The 18,337-nt window shown below is 34.2% G+C and overlaps 1 protein-coding gene across 1 annotated transcript in view; it reads right to left on the reverse strand.

The window, feature by feature from the left end:
• Positions 1-18,337, reverse strand: part of DNAH7 (dynein axonemal heavy chain 7) — a 158,014-nt gene that overhangs the window by 50,915 nt on the left and 88,762 nt on the right. The window contains exons 58-62 of the mRNA XM_065750607.1: positions 17,497-17,682; positions 16,651-16,788; positions 15,963-16,190; positions 15,328-15,480; positions 14,365-14,542 (exon numbers count right to left, since the gene is read on the reverse strand). Of these exons, the coding sequence (XP_065606679.1) occupies positions 14,365-14,542; positions 15,328-15,480; positions 15,963-16,190; positions 16,651-16,788; positions 17,497-17,682 (883 nt within the window). The remainder of the gene's footprint in view (positions 1-14,364; positions 14,543-15,327; positions 15,481-15,962; positions 16,191-16,650; positions 16,789-17,496; positions 17,683-18,337) is intronic.

The following is an 18,337-nucleotide window of genomic DNA, read 5'->3' on the forward strand; positions in this document are numbered from 1 at the left end:
CTTATACTTCTACTAGAAACTGCAATTAATTTCTACTCCATCTAATAGACAATGAAATTTTTTTTCTCATCCTTGACATAGACACTGGAATTTATTTCTATTCCTTGCCTGATACACTGTAATTTCTTGCCATTCCTAATCATAGACACTAGAATTTATTTCTATTACTTCACATTATAAAAGCAATTACTTTTTAGTCCTTCTCCTGGACACAGCAATTTCTTTCTTATCCTTCTTTTAGACACAGGAATTTCGTTCTTATACTACTTCTAGAATCTGCTTTTTATTTCCATTCTATCTCATGGACACTGTAATTTTCTCTAATCCTTCTCCTAGACACTGGAATGTCTTTCTATTCCCTCTCATAGAAACAGGAATTTCCTTCTAATCTTTCTCCTAGACACTGTAATTTATTTCTTTTCCCACTCATAGACACTGGAATTTATTTCTTCTACTACTTCTGGAAACTACATTTTATTTCTAATCCCTCTCCTAGACACAGGAATTTCTTACTATTCCTTCTCCTAGACACAGGAGTTTATTTCAATTACTTCTCCATGTTAATGCAATTTCTTTTTATTCCTTCTCCTGGAGACTTCATGTTGTTTCTATTCCTTCTCCTAGACACTGGAATTTATTTCAGTTACTTCTCCAAGTTAATGCAATCTCGTTTTATTCCTTCTCCTACAGACTGCAATTTCTTTCAATTCCCTCCCACAGACACAGGAATTTCTTTCTAAAACTACTTCTAGAATCTGCATTTAATTTATATTCTATTTCAAGGACAATGTAATTTTTTCCAATCCTTGTCCAAGAGACTAGAATTTCCTTCTATTCCCTCTCATAGAAACTGGAATATCTTTCTATTCCTTCTCATTGACATTGGAATTTATTTCTATTCCCTCTCCTAGACACTGGAATTTCATTCTATTGCTTTTCTTAGACTCTGGATTTACATTCTTTTACTTCTTCAAAAAACTATATTTTATTTATATTGATTCTCATTCACACTGAAATGTTTCTTATCCTTATCATAGAAACTGGAATTTTTCTATTATTTCTCCTAGACGATGCATTTTCATTTTATTCCATCTCTTAGAGACTGGAATTTCTTTCTATTCCTTCTCCTAGACACTGGAATTTATTTCAGTTACTTCTCCAAGTTAATGCAATTTCTTTCCATTCCCTCCCACAGACACAGGAATCCCTTTCTTATACTCCTACTAGAAACTGCAATGAATTTCTACTCCATCTAATAGACACTGAAATTTTTTTTCTCATCCTTGACATAGACACTGGAATTTATTTCTATTCCTTGCCTGATACACTGTAATTTCTTGCCATACCTAATCATAGACACTAGAATTTATTTCTATTAATTCACATTATAAAAGCAATTACTTTTTAGTCCTTCTCCTAGACACTGGAATTTCTATATAATCCCTCTCCTGGACAATGGAATTTCTTTCTTATACTGCTTCAAGAATCTGCATTTTATTACTATTCTATCTCAAGGACACTGAAATTTGTTCTATTCCTTCTCCTAGACACTGGAATATCTTTCTATTCCTTCTCATTGACACTGGAATTTATTTCTATTCCCTCTCCTAGACACTGGAATTTCATTCTTTTGCTTTTCTTAGACTCTGGATTTACATTCTTTTACTTCTTCAAAAAACTATATTTTATTTATATTGCTTCTCATTCACACTGAAATTTTTCTTATCCTTATCATAGAAACTGGAATTTCTTTCTATTATTTCTCCTAGACAATGCAATTTCATTTTATTCCTTCTCTTACTGACTGGAATTTCTTTCTATTCCCTCTAATAGACACTGGAATTTCTTACTATTCCTTCTCCTAGACACAGGAGTTTATTTCCGTTACTTCTCCAAGTTAATGCAATCTCGTTTTATTCCTTCTCCTACAGACTGCAATTTCTTTCAATTCCCTCCCACAGACACTGGAATTTCTTTCTTATACTTCTACTAGAAACTGCAATTAATTTCTACTCCATCTAATAGACACTGAAATTTTCTTTCTCATCCTTGACATAGACACTGGAATTTATTTCTATTCCTTGCCTTATACACTGTAATTTCTTGCCATTCCTAATCATAGACACTTGAATTTATTTCTATTACTTGACATTATAAAAGCAATTAATTTTTAGTCCTTCTCCTAGACACTGGAATTTCAATCTAATCCCTATCCTGGACACAGGAATTTCTTTCTTTCCTTATTTTAGACACAGGAATTTATTTCTTCTACTACTTCTGTAAACTGCATTTTATTTCTATCCTATCTCATAGACACTGGAATTTCTTTCTATTCCCTCACCTAGACACAGGAATTTCCTTCTTATACTACTTCTGGAATCTGCTTTTTATTTCTATTCTATCTCAAGGACACTGGAATTTCTATCTAATGCCTCTCCTAGGCACTGGAATTTCTTTCTATTCACTCTCCTATAAACAGGAATTTCCTTCTAATCTTTCTCCTAGACACTGTAATTTATTTCTTTTTCCACTCATATACACAGGAATTTATTACATCTACTAATTCTGGACACTGGAATTTCTTTCTATTCCCTCTCCTGGACACTGGAATTTCTTTCTATTCCCTCTCCTGGACACTGGAATTTCTTTCTATTCCCTCTCCTGGACACTGGAATTTCTTTCTATTCCTTCACATTGACACTGGAATTTATCTCTATTCCCTCTCCTAGACACTGGAATTTCACTCTATTTCTTTTCTTAGACTCTGGATTTACATTCTTTTACTTCTTCAATAAACTATATTTTATTTATATTGCTTCTCATTCTCACTGTAAATTTTCATATCCTTATCATAGGAACTGGAATTTCTTTCTATTATTTCTCCTAGACAATGCAATTTCATTTTATTCCTTCTCTTAGAGACTGGAATTTCTTTCTATTCCCTCTCATAGATACAGGAATTTCCTTCTAATCTTTCTCCTAGACACTGTAATTTATTTCTTTTCCCTCTCACAGCCACAGGAATTTATTTCTTCTACTACTACTGGAAACTGCATTTTATTTCTATCCTATCTCATAGACACTGGAATTTCTTTCTATTCCCTCACCTAGACTATGGAATTTCTTTCTATTCCCTCACCTAGACACAGGAATTTCTTTCTTATACTACTTCTGGAATCTGCTTTTTATTTCTATTTTATCCCAAGGGCACTGTAATTTTCTCTAATCCTTCTCCTAGACACTGGAATTTTTTTCTATTCCCTCTCATAGAAACAGGAATTTCCTTCTAATCTTTCTCCTAGACACTGGAATTTATTTCTTTTCCCACTCATAGACACAGGAATTTATTTCTTCTACTACTTCTGGAAACTGCATTTTATTTCTAATCCCTTTCCTGGACACTGCAATTTCTTTCTTATACTGCTTCAAGAATCTGCATTTTATTTCTATTCTATCTCAAGGACGCTGAAATTTGTTCTAATCCTTCTCCTAGACACTGGAATTTCTTTCTATTCCCTCTCATAGAAAGAGCAATTTCCTTCTATTCTTTCTCATAGACACTGGAATATCTTTCTATTCCTTCTCATTGACACTGGAATTTATTTCTATTCCCTCTCCTAGACACTGGAATTTCATTCTATTCCTTTTCCTAGACTCTGGTATTACATTCTTTTTTTCTTAAAAAAACTATATTTTATTTCTTCTCATTCTAACTGAGAATTTCTTTCTTTTCCTTCTTTTAGACACAGAAATTTCGTTCTTATTCTACTTCTGTAATCTGTTTTTATTTCCATTCTATCTCAAGGACACTGTAATTTTCTCTAATCCTTCTCCTAGACACTGGAATTTCTTTCTATTCCCTCAAATAGAAACAGGAATTTCCTTCTATTCCTTCTCCTAGGCACTGGAATATCTTTTTATCCCTTCTCCAAGACACTGGAATATCTTTTTATTCCTTCTCATTCACACTGGTATTTATTTCTGTTCCTTTTCCTAGACTCTGGATTTACATTCTTTTACTTCCTCAAAAAACTATATTTTATTTATATTCCTTCTCATTCACACTGAAATTTTTCTTATCCTTATCATAGGAACTGGAATTTCTTTCTATTATTTCTCCTAGACGATGCTGTTTAATTTTATTCCTTCTCTTACGCTCTGGAATTTCTTTCTATTCCCTCTCCTAAACACAGGCATTTCTTTCTAGTTCCACTCATGGACACTGGAATTTCCTTCTAATTCTTCTCCTAGACACTGTAATTTATTTCTTTTCCCTCTCACAGACGCAGTAATTTATTTCTTGTACTACTTCTGGAAACTGCATTTTATTTCTATTCCCTCACCTAGACTCTGGAATTTCTTTCTATTCCCTCACCTAGACTCTGGAATTTCTTTCTATTCCCTCACCTAGACACAGGAATATCTTTCTTATACTATTTCTAGAATCTGATTTTTATTTCTATTCTATCCCAAGGACACTTTAATTTTCTCTAATCCTTCTCCTAGACACTGGAATTTCTTTCTATTCCCTCTCCTAGTCACTGGAATTTCATTCTACTCCTTTTCCTAGACTCTGGATTTACATTCTTTTACTTCTTCAAAAAAACTATATTTTATTTATATTGCTTCTCATTCTCACGGAAATTTTTCATATCCTTATCATAGAAACCGGAATTTCTTTCTATTATTTCTCCTAGACAATGCAATTTCATTTTATTCCTTCTCTAAGAGACTAGAATTTCTTTCTATTCCCTCTAATAGACACTGGAATTTATTACTATCCCTTCTCCTAGTCACAGGAGTTTATTTCAATTACTTCTCCATGTTAATGCAATTTCTTTTTATTCCTTCTCCTGGAGACTTCAACTTCTTTCTATTCCTTCTCCTAGACACTGGAATTTATTTCAGTTATTTCTCCAAGTTAATGCAATCTCGTTTTATTCCTTCTCCTACAGACTGCAATTTCTTTCAATTCCCTCCCACACACACTGGAATTTCTTTCTTATACTTCTACTAGAAACTGCAATTAATTTCTACTCCATCTTATAGACACTGAAATTTTCTTTCTCATCCTTTACATTGACACTGGAATTTATTACTATTCCTTGCCTGATAGACTGTTATTTCTTGCCATTCCTAATCATAGACACTAGAATTTATTTCTATTACTTCACATTATAAAAGCAATTACTTTTTAGTCCTTCTCCTAGACACTGGAATTTCTATCTAATCCCTTTCCTGGACACAGGAATTTCTATCTTATCCTTTTTTTAGACACAGGAATTTCGTTGTTATTCTACTTCTGTAATCTGCTTTTTATTTCCATTCTATCTCAAGGACACTGTAATTTTCTCTAATCCTTCTCCTAGAAACTGGAATATATTTCTATTCCCTCTCATAGAAACATGAATTTCCTTCAATTCCTTCTCTTAGACACTGGAATATATTTTTATACCTTCTCCAAGACACTGGAATTTCTTTTTATTCCTTCTCATTCACACTGGTATTTATTTCTATTCCTTTTCCTAGATACTGGATTTACATTCTTTTACTTCTTCAAAAAACTATATTTTATTTATATTCCTTCTCATTCACACTGAAATTTTTCTTATCCTTATCATTTGAACTCGAATTTCTTACTATTATTTCTCCTAGACGATGCTGTTTAATTTTATTCCTTCTCTTACGCTCTGGAATTTCTTTCTATTCCCTCTCCTAGCTACCGGCATTTCTTTGTAGTCCCACTCATGGACACTGGAATTTCCTTCTAATTCTTCTCCAAGACACTGTAATTTATTTCATATCCCTCTCACAGACACAGGAATTTATTTCTTCTACTACTGTATTTTATTTCTATCCTATCTCATAGACACTGGAATGTCTTTCAAATCCATCTCCTGGACACTGTAATTTCTTTCTTATACTGCTTCAAGAATCTGCATTTTATTTCTATTCTATCTCAAGGACACTGAAATTTGTTCTAATCCTTCTCCTAGACACTGGAATTTCTTTCTATTCCCTCTCATAGAAACAGCAATTTCCTTCTATTCCTTCTCCTAGACACTGGAATATCTTTCTATCCCTTCTCATTGACACTTGAATTTATTTCTATTCCCTCTCCTAGACACTGGAATTTCATTCTAATCCTTTTCCTAGACTCTGGATTTACATTCTTTTACTTCTTCAAAAAAACTATATTTTATTTATATTGCTTCTCATTCTCACTGAAATTTTTCTTATCCTTATCATAGGAACTGGAATTTCTTTCTATTATTTCTCCTAGACAATGCAGTTTAATTTTATTCCTTCTCTTACGCTCTGGAATTTCTTTCTATTCCCTCTCCTAGACACCGGCATTTCTTTCTAGTACCACTCATGGACACAGGAGGTTATTTCAATTACTTCTCCAATTTAATGCAATATCTTTTTATTCCTTCTCCTGGAGACTTCATGTTCTTTCTATTCCTTCTCCTAGACACTGGAATTTATTTCAGTTACTTCTCCAAGTTAATGCAATCTCGTTTTATTCCTTCTCCTACAGACTGCAATTTCTTTCAATTCCCTCCCACAGACACTGGAATTTCTTTCTTATACTTCTACTAGAAACTGCAATTAATTTCTACTCCATCTAATAGACACTGACATTTTTTTTCTCATCCTTGACATAGACACTGGAATTTATTTCTATTCCTTGCCTGATACACTGTAATTTCTTGCCATTCCTTATCATAGACACTAGAATTGATTTCTATTACTTCACATTATAAAAGCAATTACTTTTTAGTCCTTCTCCTAGACACTGGAATTTCAATCTAATCCCTTTCCTGGACACAGGAATTTCTTTCTTTTCCTTCTTTTAGACACAGGAATTTTCGTTCTTATGCTTCTTCTGGAATCTGCTTTTTATTTCCATTCTATATCATGGACACTGTAATTTTCTCTAATCCTTCTCCTAGACACAGGAATTTCTTTCTATTCCCTCTCATAGAAACAGGAATTTCCTTCTATTCCTTCTCCTAGACACTGGAATATCTTTATATCCCTTTTCCAAGACACTGGAATTTCTTTTTATTCCTTTTCCTAGATACTGGATTTACATTCTTCTTCAAAAAACGATATTTTATTTATATTCGTTCTCATTCACACTGAAATTTTTCTTATCCTTATCATAGCAACTGGAATTTCTTTCTATTATTTCTCCTAGACGATGCAGTTTAATTTTATTCCTTCTCTTACGCTCTGGAATCTCTTTCTATTCCCTCTCCTAGACACAGGCATTTCTTTCTAGTCCCACTCATGGACACTGGAATTTCCTTCTAATTCTTCTCCTAGACACTGTAATTTATTTCTTTTCCCTCTAACAGACACAGGAATTTATTTCTTCTACTACTTCTGGAAACTGCATTTTATCTCTATCCTATCTCATAGACACTGGAATTTCTTTCAAATCCCTTTCCTGGACACTGGAATTTCTTTCTATTCCCTCACCTAGACACAGGAATTTCTTTCTTATACTACTTCTAGAATCTGCTTTTTATTTCTATTCTCTCCCAAGGACACTGTAATTTTCTCTAATCCTTCTCCTAGACACTGGAATTTCTTTCTATTCCCTCTCATAGAAACAGGAATTTCCTTCTATTCCTTCTCCTAGACACTGGAATATCTTTCTATTCCTTCTCATTGACACCGGAATTTATTTCTATTCCCTCTCCTAGACACTGGAATTTCATTCTATTCCTTTTCCTAGACTCTGGATTTACATTCTTTTACTTCTTCAAAAAAACTATATTTTATTTATATTGCTTCTCATTCACACTGAATTTTTTCTTATCCTTATCATAGAAACTGGAATTTCTTTCTAATATTTCTCCTAGACAATGCAATTTCATTTTATTCCTTCTCTTAGAGACTGGAATTTCTTACTATTCCTTCTCCTAGACACAGGAGTTTATTTCAATTACTTCTCCAATTTAATGCAATTACTTTTTATTCCTTCTCCTGGAGTCTTCAATTTTTTTCTATTCCTTCTCCTAGACACTTGAATTTATTTCAGTTACTTCTCCAAGTTAATGCAATTTCTTTTTATTCCTTCTCCTAAGAACTGCAATTTCTTTCAATTCCCTCCCACAGACACTGGAATTACTTTCTTATACTTCTACTAGAAACTGCAATTAATTTCTACTCCATCTAATAGACACTGAAATTTTTTTTCTCATCCTTGACATAGAAACTGGAATTTATTACTATTCCTTGCCTGATACACTGTAATTTCTTGCCATTCCTAATCATTGACACTAGAATTTATTTCTATTACTTCACATTTTAAAAGCAATTACTTTTCAGTCCTTCTCCTAGACGCTGGAATTTCTATCTAATCCCTTTCCTGGACACAGGAATTTCTTTCTTTTCCTTCTTTTAGACACAGGAATTTCGTTCTTATACTACTTCTGGAATCTGCTTTTTATTTCCATTCTATCTCATGGACACTGTAATTTTCTCTAATCCTTCTCCTAGACACTGGAATGTCTTTCTATTCCCTCTCATAGAAACAGGAATTTCCTTCTAATCTTTTTCTTAGACACTGGAATTTATTTCTTTTCCCACTCATAGACACAGGAATTTATTACTCCTACTACTTCTGGAAACTGCATTTTATTTCTAATCCCTCTCCTGGACACTGGAATATCTTTCTTATACTACTTCTAGAATATGCTTTTTATTTCTATTCTATCTCAAGGACACAGTAATTTGTTCTAATCCATCTCCTAGACACTGGAATTTCTTTCTATTCCCTCTCCTAGACACAGGCATTTCTTTCTAGTCCCACTCATGGACACTGGAATTTCCTTCTAATTCTTCTCCTAGACACTGTAATTTATTTCTTTTCCCTCACAGACACAGGAATTTATTTCTTCTACTACTTCTGGAAACTGCATTTTATTTCTATCCTATCTCATAGACACTGGAATTTCTTTCTAGTCCCTTTCCTGGGAACTCGAATTTCTTTCTATTCCCTCACCTAGACACAGGAATTTCTTTCTTATATTACTTCTAAAATCTGCTTTTTATTTCTATTTTATCCCAAGGACACTGTAATTTTCTCTAATCCTTCTCCTAGACACTGGAATTTCTTTCTATTCCCTCACCTAGACACAGGAATTTCTTTCTTATACTACTTCTAGAATCTGCTTTTTATTTCTATTCTATCCCAAGGACACTGTAATTTTCTCTAATCCTTCTCCTAGACACTGGAATTTCCTTCTATTCCCTATCATACAAACAGGAATTTCCTTCTAATTCTTCTCCAAGACACTGTAATTTATTTCTTTTCCCTCTCACTGACATAGGAAATTATTTCTTCTACTACTTCTGGAAACTGCATTTTCTTTCTATCCTATCTCATAGACACTGGAATTTCTTTCTATTCCCACACATAGACACAGGAATTTCTATCTTAAACTACTTCTAGAATCTGCTTTTTATTTCAATTGTATCCCAAGGACACTGTAATTTTCTCTAATCCTTCTCCTAGACACTGGAATTTCTTTCTATTCCCTCTCATAGAAAGAGGAATTTCCTTCTATTCCTTCTCATTGACACCGGAATTTATTTCTATTCCCTCTCCTAGACACTGGAATTTCATTCTATTCCTTTTCCTAGACTCTGGATTTACATTCTTTTACTTCTTCAAAAAAACTATATTTTATTTATATTGCTTCTCATTCACACTGAATTTTTTCTTATCATAGAAACTGGAATTTCTTTCTATTATTTCTCCTAGACAATGCAATTTCATTTAATTCCTTCTCTAAGAGACTGGAATTTCTTTCTATTCCCTCTACTAGACACTGGAATTTCTTTCTATTCCTTCTCCTAGACACTGGAATTTATTTCAGTTACTTCTCCAAGTTAATGAAATTTCTTTTTATTCCTTCTCCTACAGACTGCAATTTCTTTCAATTCCCTCCCACAGACACTGGAATTTCTTTCTTATACTTCTACTAGAAGCTGCAATTAATTTCTACTCCATCTAATAGACACTGAAACTTTTTTCTCATCCTTGACATAGACACTGGAATTTATTTCTATTCCTTGCCTGATACACTGTAATTTCTTGCCATTCCTAATCATAGACACTAGAATTTATTTCTATTACTTCACATTATAAAAGCAATTAATTTTTAGTCCTTCTCCTAGACACTGGAATTTCTATCTAATCCCTTTCCTGGACACTGGAATTTCTTTCTTTTCCTTCTTTTAGACACAGGAATTTCGTTCTTATACTACTTCTGGAATCTGCTTTTTATTTCCATTCTATCTCATGGACACTGTAATTTTCTCTAATCCTTCTCCTAGACACTGGAATTCCTTTTTATTCCCTCTCATAGAAACAGGAATTTCCTTCTATTCCTTCTCCTAGACACTGGAATATCTTTTTATCCGTTCTCCAAGACACTGTAATTTCTTTTTACTCCTTCTCATTCACACTGGTATTTATTTCTATTCCTTTTCCTAGACTCTGGATTTACATTATTTTACTTCTTCAAAAAACTATATTTTATTTATATTGCTTCTCATTCACACTGAAATTTTTCTTATCCTTATCATAGGAACTGGAATTTCTTTCTATTATTTCTCCTAGACGATGCAGTTTAATTTTATTCCTTCTCTTACGCTCTGGAATTTCTTTCTAATCCCTCACCTAGACTCAGTAATTTCTTTCTTATACTACTTCTAGAACGTGCTTTTTATTTCTTTGCTATCTCAAGGACACTAATTTTTTCTAATCCTTCTCCTAGACACTGGAATTTCTTTCTATTCCCTCTCATAGAAACAGGAATTTCCTTCTATTCCTTCTTCTAGACACAGGAATAACTTTTTATCCATTCTCCAAGAGACCGGAATTTCTTTCTATTCCTTCTTATTTACACTGGATTTACATTCTTTTACTTCTTTAAAAAACTATATTTTATTTATATTGCTTCTCATTCACACTGAAATATTTCTTATCCTTCTGATACAAACTGGAATTTCTTTCTATTTTTTCCCCTAGACAATGCAATTTCTTTCTATTCCCTCTCCTAGACACTGGAATTTCTTACTATTCCTTTTCCTAGACACTGGAATTTATTTGAGTTACTTCTCCAAGTTAATGCAATTTCTTTTTATTTCTTCTCCTACAGACTGCTATTACTTTCTATTCCCCCTCATAGAAACAGGAATTTCCTTCTATTCCTTCTCCTAGACACTGGAATATCTTTTTTCCCTTCTCCAAGACACCAGAATTTCTTTCTATTCCTTCTCATTGACACTGGAATTTCTTTCTATTCCTTCTCATTGACACTGGAATTTCTTTCTATTCCTTCTCATTGACACTGGAATTTCTTTCTATTCCTTCTCCTAGACACTGGAATTTATTTCAGTTACTTCTCCAAGTTAATGCAATCTCGTTTTATTCCTTCTCCTACAGACTGCAATTTCTTTCAATTCCCTCCCACAGACACAGGAATTTCTTTCTAAAACTACTTCTAGAAACTGCAATTATTTTCTATTCCATCTCATAGACACTGAAATTTCTTTCTTATCCTTGTCATAGACACTGGAATTTATTTCTATTCTTTGTTTCATATACTATATGTTCTTGTCATTCCTTATCATAGACACTAGAATGTATTTCTATTACTTCTCTTTTTCAACGCAATTTCATTTTAGTCCCACTCCAACAGACTTAAATGTCTTTCTATTCCCTCTCCTAGACACTGGAATTTCTTTTTATCCCTTCTCCAAGACACTGGAATTTCTTTCTATTCCCTCTTTTAGACACAGTAATTTCTGTATTATACTACTTCTAGAAACTGCATTTTATTGCTATTCTATCTCATGGACACTGTAATTTTTTCTAATCCTTCTCCTAGACACAGTAATTTCTTTCAATACCATCTAATAGCCACTGGAATTTCTTTCCAGCCCTCCTCCAAGACACTGGAATTTCTTTCTAATTCTTCTCAACAACACTGCAATTTCTTTCTATTCTTACTCCTAGACTCTGTAATTTCTTTCTATAACTTTTCCTAGACAATGCTATTTCTTTCTATTCCCTCTCCTAGACACACGAATTTCCTTTTAATCCTTCTCCTGGACACTGAAATATCTTTCTATTCCTTCTCCTAGACACTAGATTTTCTTTATATCCCATTTCATATACACCAGAATTTCTTCCCATTCTTTTTCCTAGACACTGTAAATTCATTTTATACCTTCTCGTATGCAATGGAATTTATTTCCATTCATTCTCTTAGTCACTGGAATTTCTATTCCATCTTTATCACTTCACTTATCATAGACACTGGAATTTCTTTCTATTCCTTCTCCTAGACACTGGAATTTCCTTTTATTCCCTCTCAGAGACACTGGAATTTCTTTCTTTTCCTTCTCTTGGACACTGTTACTTCTGTTCCATCTTTATTATTTCCCTTCTCATATACGCTATAATTCCTTCCTATTAAATCTCATAGACACTATAATTTCTTTTTATTCCGTCTCATATACACTGTTATTACTTTCTATTCCTTCTCATACACACTGTTATCTCTAATCCCTCCTTATTATTTCCCTTCTCATTCACACCGGAATTTCTTTATATTCCATCTCATAGATACTGTTATTTCTTTCTATTCCATCTCGTGGACACTGCAGTTTCTGTTTATTCCATCAATTATACACTGTAATATCTTTATATTTCATCTCGTAGATACTGTAATTAGTTTCTACTCTATCTCATAGACTGTGTTATTTCTTTCTATTCCGTCTTATAGACACTGATATTTCTATTCCACATTTATTATATTCCATCTCCTAGACACTGTAATCACTTTCTATTCCATGTCATAGACATTGTTATTTATTTCTATTCCATCTTTATTATATTCTATCTCTCGTTCTCTGTTATTTCTTCCTATTCCATCTCATGGACACTGATATTTCTACTCCATCTGTATTCTATTCTATCTCACCGACACTGTTATCCCTTTATTCCATCTTTATTCTATTCCATCTCATTGTGATTTTTATTTCTATTTCATTTTTATTATATTCCATATCAAATACTCTTTTATTTATTTCTATTCCATCTTATAGACACTATAATTTCCTCCTAATCCATCTCATAGCCACTGTTATATTTATTCCTTCTCTATTCTATTCCATCTCATTGACACTGTTATTTCTTCCTATTCCATCTCATAGCCAATATTATTTCTATTCAATCTCTATTCTATTCCTTGTCATAGATACTTTTTTCTATTCCATCTGTATTCTTTTCCATTCATAGACACTGTTATTTCCTTCTATTCCATCTTATTGACACTGTTACCTCATTCTATTTTTCCTGGTAGTCACTGTTATTTCTGTTCCATATTTATTATATTCCAGGTCATAGACACTTTTATTTCCTTCTATTCCTTCTCCTAGACACTTCTATTTCTATTCCATCTGTATTCTATTCTACCGTATAGATACTATTTCTTTAATATCTCTGTTATATCGTATATATATTTTCTCTATTCTGTTTTACAGATTCTATTTTTTGGGTGTAATCGAAATTATATTTCGTATAGAATCTTTGGAATGGAATATGTAGGGGAGACCCTAATTGGAGGAAGAGTTCATGTCTTGGAATGACTCATGGAGCTGACCTTCATCAGAGCATCTGCAGAACTAGTACGATATCACAGCCAATATTACCTCATCTGGTATGTGTTTTGTAGAATTGTTATTTGACAGTAGTGTTTTTAGGGCTGTTTTTCTCGAGTCTCTGTTCCAATTGTTGTGCACTATTTTCTATACGCCCCTTGTCTTAAACACTATAAGAATAAGGCTGTTTGGGTAATAAAGTGAGCATGTTTAACCATATTGGTGTGTACTGTTTTGGGCCGTTTTCTCCAATGACACTATTTCTACTCTTTCTTTATTCTACTGTCTCTTATAGACACTATTTCTACTTTCTCTGTATTCTACTCTCTTATAGACACTATTTCTAGTCTATCTGAATTATTTTCTTTCTGTATTCTATTGTATCTTATAGATGCCATTTGTAGTCTATCTGTATTCTTGTCTATCTTAAATATAGTATTATTATGCTGTCTGTATGTTTTTCTGTCTGCATTCTAGTCTGTCTTGTACATACTATTTCTATTCTGTCTTATATATATACCATCTGTATTCTATTCTCTTTGTTGTTTTGTGTATTTCTTGGAGAGCAGCGCCTTCCTGTATGTTTTTTAACTGACTGACTGAATTCATCAACTTCATAACACAACTCTTGTTTCTGGAAATTAATATTACTTTCTGATTTTGTTTACTTACCGTCTTCAGGAGCAACCGTATATTCCCTGTCCTCCAGCACCTCGTAGTCAAAAGCCAGCAGGTCTATTGGAATCGAGTACTTTCTGGCATAGTTCTGCTGCACGCCTGTTAGGAATGATTGTGTGAAGAAGAATCCGGAAATCCAGAAGACAGGTGGCAATCCATTTTCATACCACAGCTGTAATAGCAAAAGAGAGATGTAGGAGTGGAGAGCTTTTGTTTTTTTCAGTGTTAGAAAGCAACTTCTATAATAACAGCCTAAGTAATTTCTCCTTTTGTGCATCCAGGGATGACTTTTTTTGTTTGTTTGGAATGACTAAAATAGAATGTTACATCAACAATGTTTTTCCTCCTAGAGACATGTTAGATGATGAACATCATTCTTCTTCAGTTGATTGAGGTCAATATGCCACAGAACGCTGCTGAGCCTTGAGGTTACTTACTTATTTAAAGTCAGTTTTGGATATCTGTAAACTTCAGGTAAAGGGACTGCACTGCTTGTCATTTGCTCATCCATCTTCTTTCTACTGAAAGCTATTGTTTGACCTTAACACTAAAGATTTCACGTTATATTGCTTTGCTGATTGATCAGAAAAGGATCTGAACAGTATCTCCTAAGGATCTCTACTTCAATTTAGCTTCAGTACTACCACAGTGATCAGTGTCCATGTTAAAATGTCTGTAAGTAAATGCAGTTCAGAAGACCAACTCCAGCATCTGTCATACAGTGCTGCTGGGACACTGCAGCTCTATCGTGTTGTTAATATGTGTGAAATGTAGTGCTTCGTTAGATGCCGTGATCAAGTAATGACTAGAAAAAATAGCTGCACAAATGAACTGAATTTTGTATGCTAGTTATTCCATGTAATTCATATGTGTGTTTGCTTACAGAGATGCCACGTGATACTGAGACAAAAATAAGAAACAGCATTGAAAAGCTCTGTGTAAATGTATAGTACTTACCTGTAGGAACTTCAGTCTGCTTAGGAAATCATTCACATAGCTGCCCAGAGGCTTGAGGCTCGGGTAGGACTTACTCATCCATAGTCCTGGAATTTTGCCCTTCGTAATGCTGTTTGCCACTTCTTCCAGTTCAGCTGACATCACTACTAGCCCCTAAAATGAAGGGAAGATGGCAGAGTACTTGGTCTTAACAGCTTTGCTTTAACAATTAGCTTTAACATAGCTCTTCGTTCGATATATCATACCACCTTTAGCTGAGACAAGGAGCAGCACTGGAAATGCAAATGGACATCATGAATTTTGTTGAACAGTTACAGTGGTTTGAGCCAGGACTCATCAGAAGAGGGGCTATAGACTTGTTTCAGAGAAAAGTGCCATACTGGAAAATTAGGGTTTTGGAAACCTAGGTATTGCTTTGTCTTATCTGCTAGCAAAGCAACAGCAAAAAGAGCTTTCTGATTTGGTTTCTCTAGGTGCAGTAATATTTGTATGTTCCACTGTACTCCGATCTACAGATAGATAAATCAGTTTGAAATGCAGGCTTTTAATGTCTGACCTGAATCAGGCTTTGGGATCAGTTCTTTAAGGTACATGCACTGACAGCTCAGTATCCTTACAGGTTAACTTTGTCTCACCTTTATCGCTTTCTGGATGTTGACACAGGACTCGCGTATCGTCTGCAGTAACTTGTTAAAGCGTCCCATCTCTTGGACAAGGACAGTATTCATGCTTTGAGTGTAAGTGGTTGGATATTTTCTCATTGCTGCTGCAATGTCAAAGTCTGAAGGAAGTTTACTCAGGATGTCACCTGTGACTTCATAAACAACATCATCGGTGGATTTTGCACTACCAGAGGCCCGAGACTAAAGAGACAAAAAATTAGGTTTATTTGAGAAATTACTTACTTTCTTAAATAGTTAGAATACAGGAAAAATAAAGCTATAGTTGTAAAGTTTTAAAGGCATATATATAAATGAAGGTTATAAGGAACTGTTGGTGGCTGGTTTCCTACAGCTTGTACCTGGCTTACAAAACGGGTCTGAAACTGGCCAAGAATTTTGAAAACCTGAAAGCTGGGGGGAGTGGAAGAAACGTAAACTGCCTGTACAATCACAAAAGCTGCATTTTCTTAGGAAGATAAGCAGGAAAAAATACCAAACAACCCTTAAAATATGCTGAAGTTGAATAATAAGGTCATCAGAATGAATATAGAAAACAGGAAGGCAGAGTAAAAACTGATTTAAAAGAATCTGAATGTAGTAATGTGTAAATAGAGGAGGAGGCTCTTTAAGAAGGTGTGTGACTTTTGGTCTTTTTACATACCTGCGTAAGAAGAATGTTGTCAAATAATAGCTGTGTTTCTGATTGATCCTTGGTAATATCGGCATTTGCATTCATTCCAAATATCTCTGGGGAAGGATTCAGTGGAAGTGTCTTTGTGTATTCAATATAGCTTTGGTGCTGGAAAAAGTAAAAACAAGGGCATCACACTTGAGAAGCAGAAGGGGGCAAACTGCTTTCAAGAGGCCACAGGCTGATTTCAAAGCCGCTAAAAACTTTCCCTGTGGACAGTATCCAAATTAAGATGCTATAAAACAGACATAGATACGAGCTGACTGCACCTCTCAAAATTCCTTTGGTTTGTTCCCTTCCTTTGAAATCAGGATTGCTCTTACTGAAATAAAATTTTGACATGTTTTTGGACCACTGTTGAAAGATATTCCAGGCTGTGTCTGAGCCACCTCTGTAGGTACGCTCTGTGCTGACACTTGGTGTAACTCAACAGCATGATATGCTGATTGATTTCCAGGTCCTTTTTACCTCCAGCAGCTAAGAGCAGCTAATTCTCTTATGCCTATTTTATAGTGTTTTTAACTGGAGGAAGCTAGATTTCTTTCTTACTGTCCAAGTGTGCAGCCTTGTGCTGAGCAGTCACTTTAGTTAGCAGGAGGAGTTCAGGGTGTGGTTTTTTTGTTTTGTTTTTGTTGTTGTTGTTGTTCTATTATTTCCAGTTCTTACATGTAATTGTGAGATGGCCCAGAATGTATGAGCAGTGAAGCACAGGTCAACATGAGCCAGAGGTAGAACTATTTTTTTTAATTCCTTAACTAGGCAACTCATTCTTTAGCAAGTAAGCTGTTTATAATTCCATTGCTCTCAGATACTCACATCTCCTTCAGGAGGAACAAAGTAAAGGCCACTTGAATCAAATTTATAATCTTCATTTGTAATAATTTCTGATGAGAAGAAGATGTTCAAAACACTTCTGAGTGTACGCCGATCCCAATCATCTGTGACTCTGCCACCATAATTGCATTCCCCAATCATATAGCGAAGGGCATCATATGGTACCTCCTGGAGGAAAAAAAGAATTATTAGAGCCACAGCACAGCACTTATCCTGACAGCCATGTCGGTATTGTTCTAATTACTTCTAAGTCATCCAGAACTTTCTCAGGAAACTTTAGAAACTTATTTACTTCTGATAGCTCCATGGATCTCCTGATCTTCAGCTTAAGCCATTCAGTCAACCACCACTTACTCTTTACAAGAATAATACCATTAAACAACTCCATAACAACGCAAATAGAAATCCCTGGGTATGGGTTTATGAAAAACTTATCCACAACAGTCAGTACTTGCATGGCTAAATGTTACTTATAAAGTAATTACGTATGCTGTCAGAGGGCAATAGCTGTACGATGTTCATAGTCTTTAAGACAGCAACGAACAAGAAAGGGACATGTGGGCTAATACAAAGACACAGATTGTTTCACTTTTGAGAAAATTTTAAGAAATGCACGATTAAAATATTGAAGTTAGGAGCAGCTAGACTCTTCTTAAGAGTTTGGGGGGAAGAAGTTATGAGGATAAAAAAATTCTCTTTAGAAATTCAGGGCAGCAACTAGTGGTATGATGAGGACTGGGGTAAAGAAAACCAGCTGGAAAACATACACAGGTTCATAGGTTCATTACATCAGAAAGGAACTACAAGATCATCTAGTCCAACC

Source organism: Cyrtonyx montezumae, unplaced genomic scaffold (assembly GCF_038088225.1).
Source record: "Cyrtonyx montezumae isolate F1298 unplaced genomic scaffold, pur_monq_1.0 scaffold_7, whole genome shotgun sequence".
NCBI lineage: Eukaryota > Metazoa > Chordata > Aves > Galliformes > Odontophoridae > Cyrtonyx > Cyrtonyx montezumae.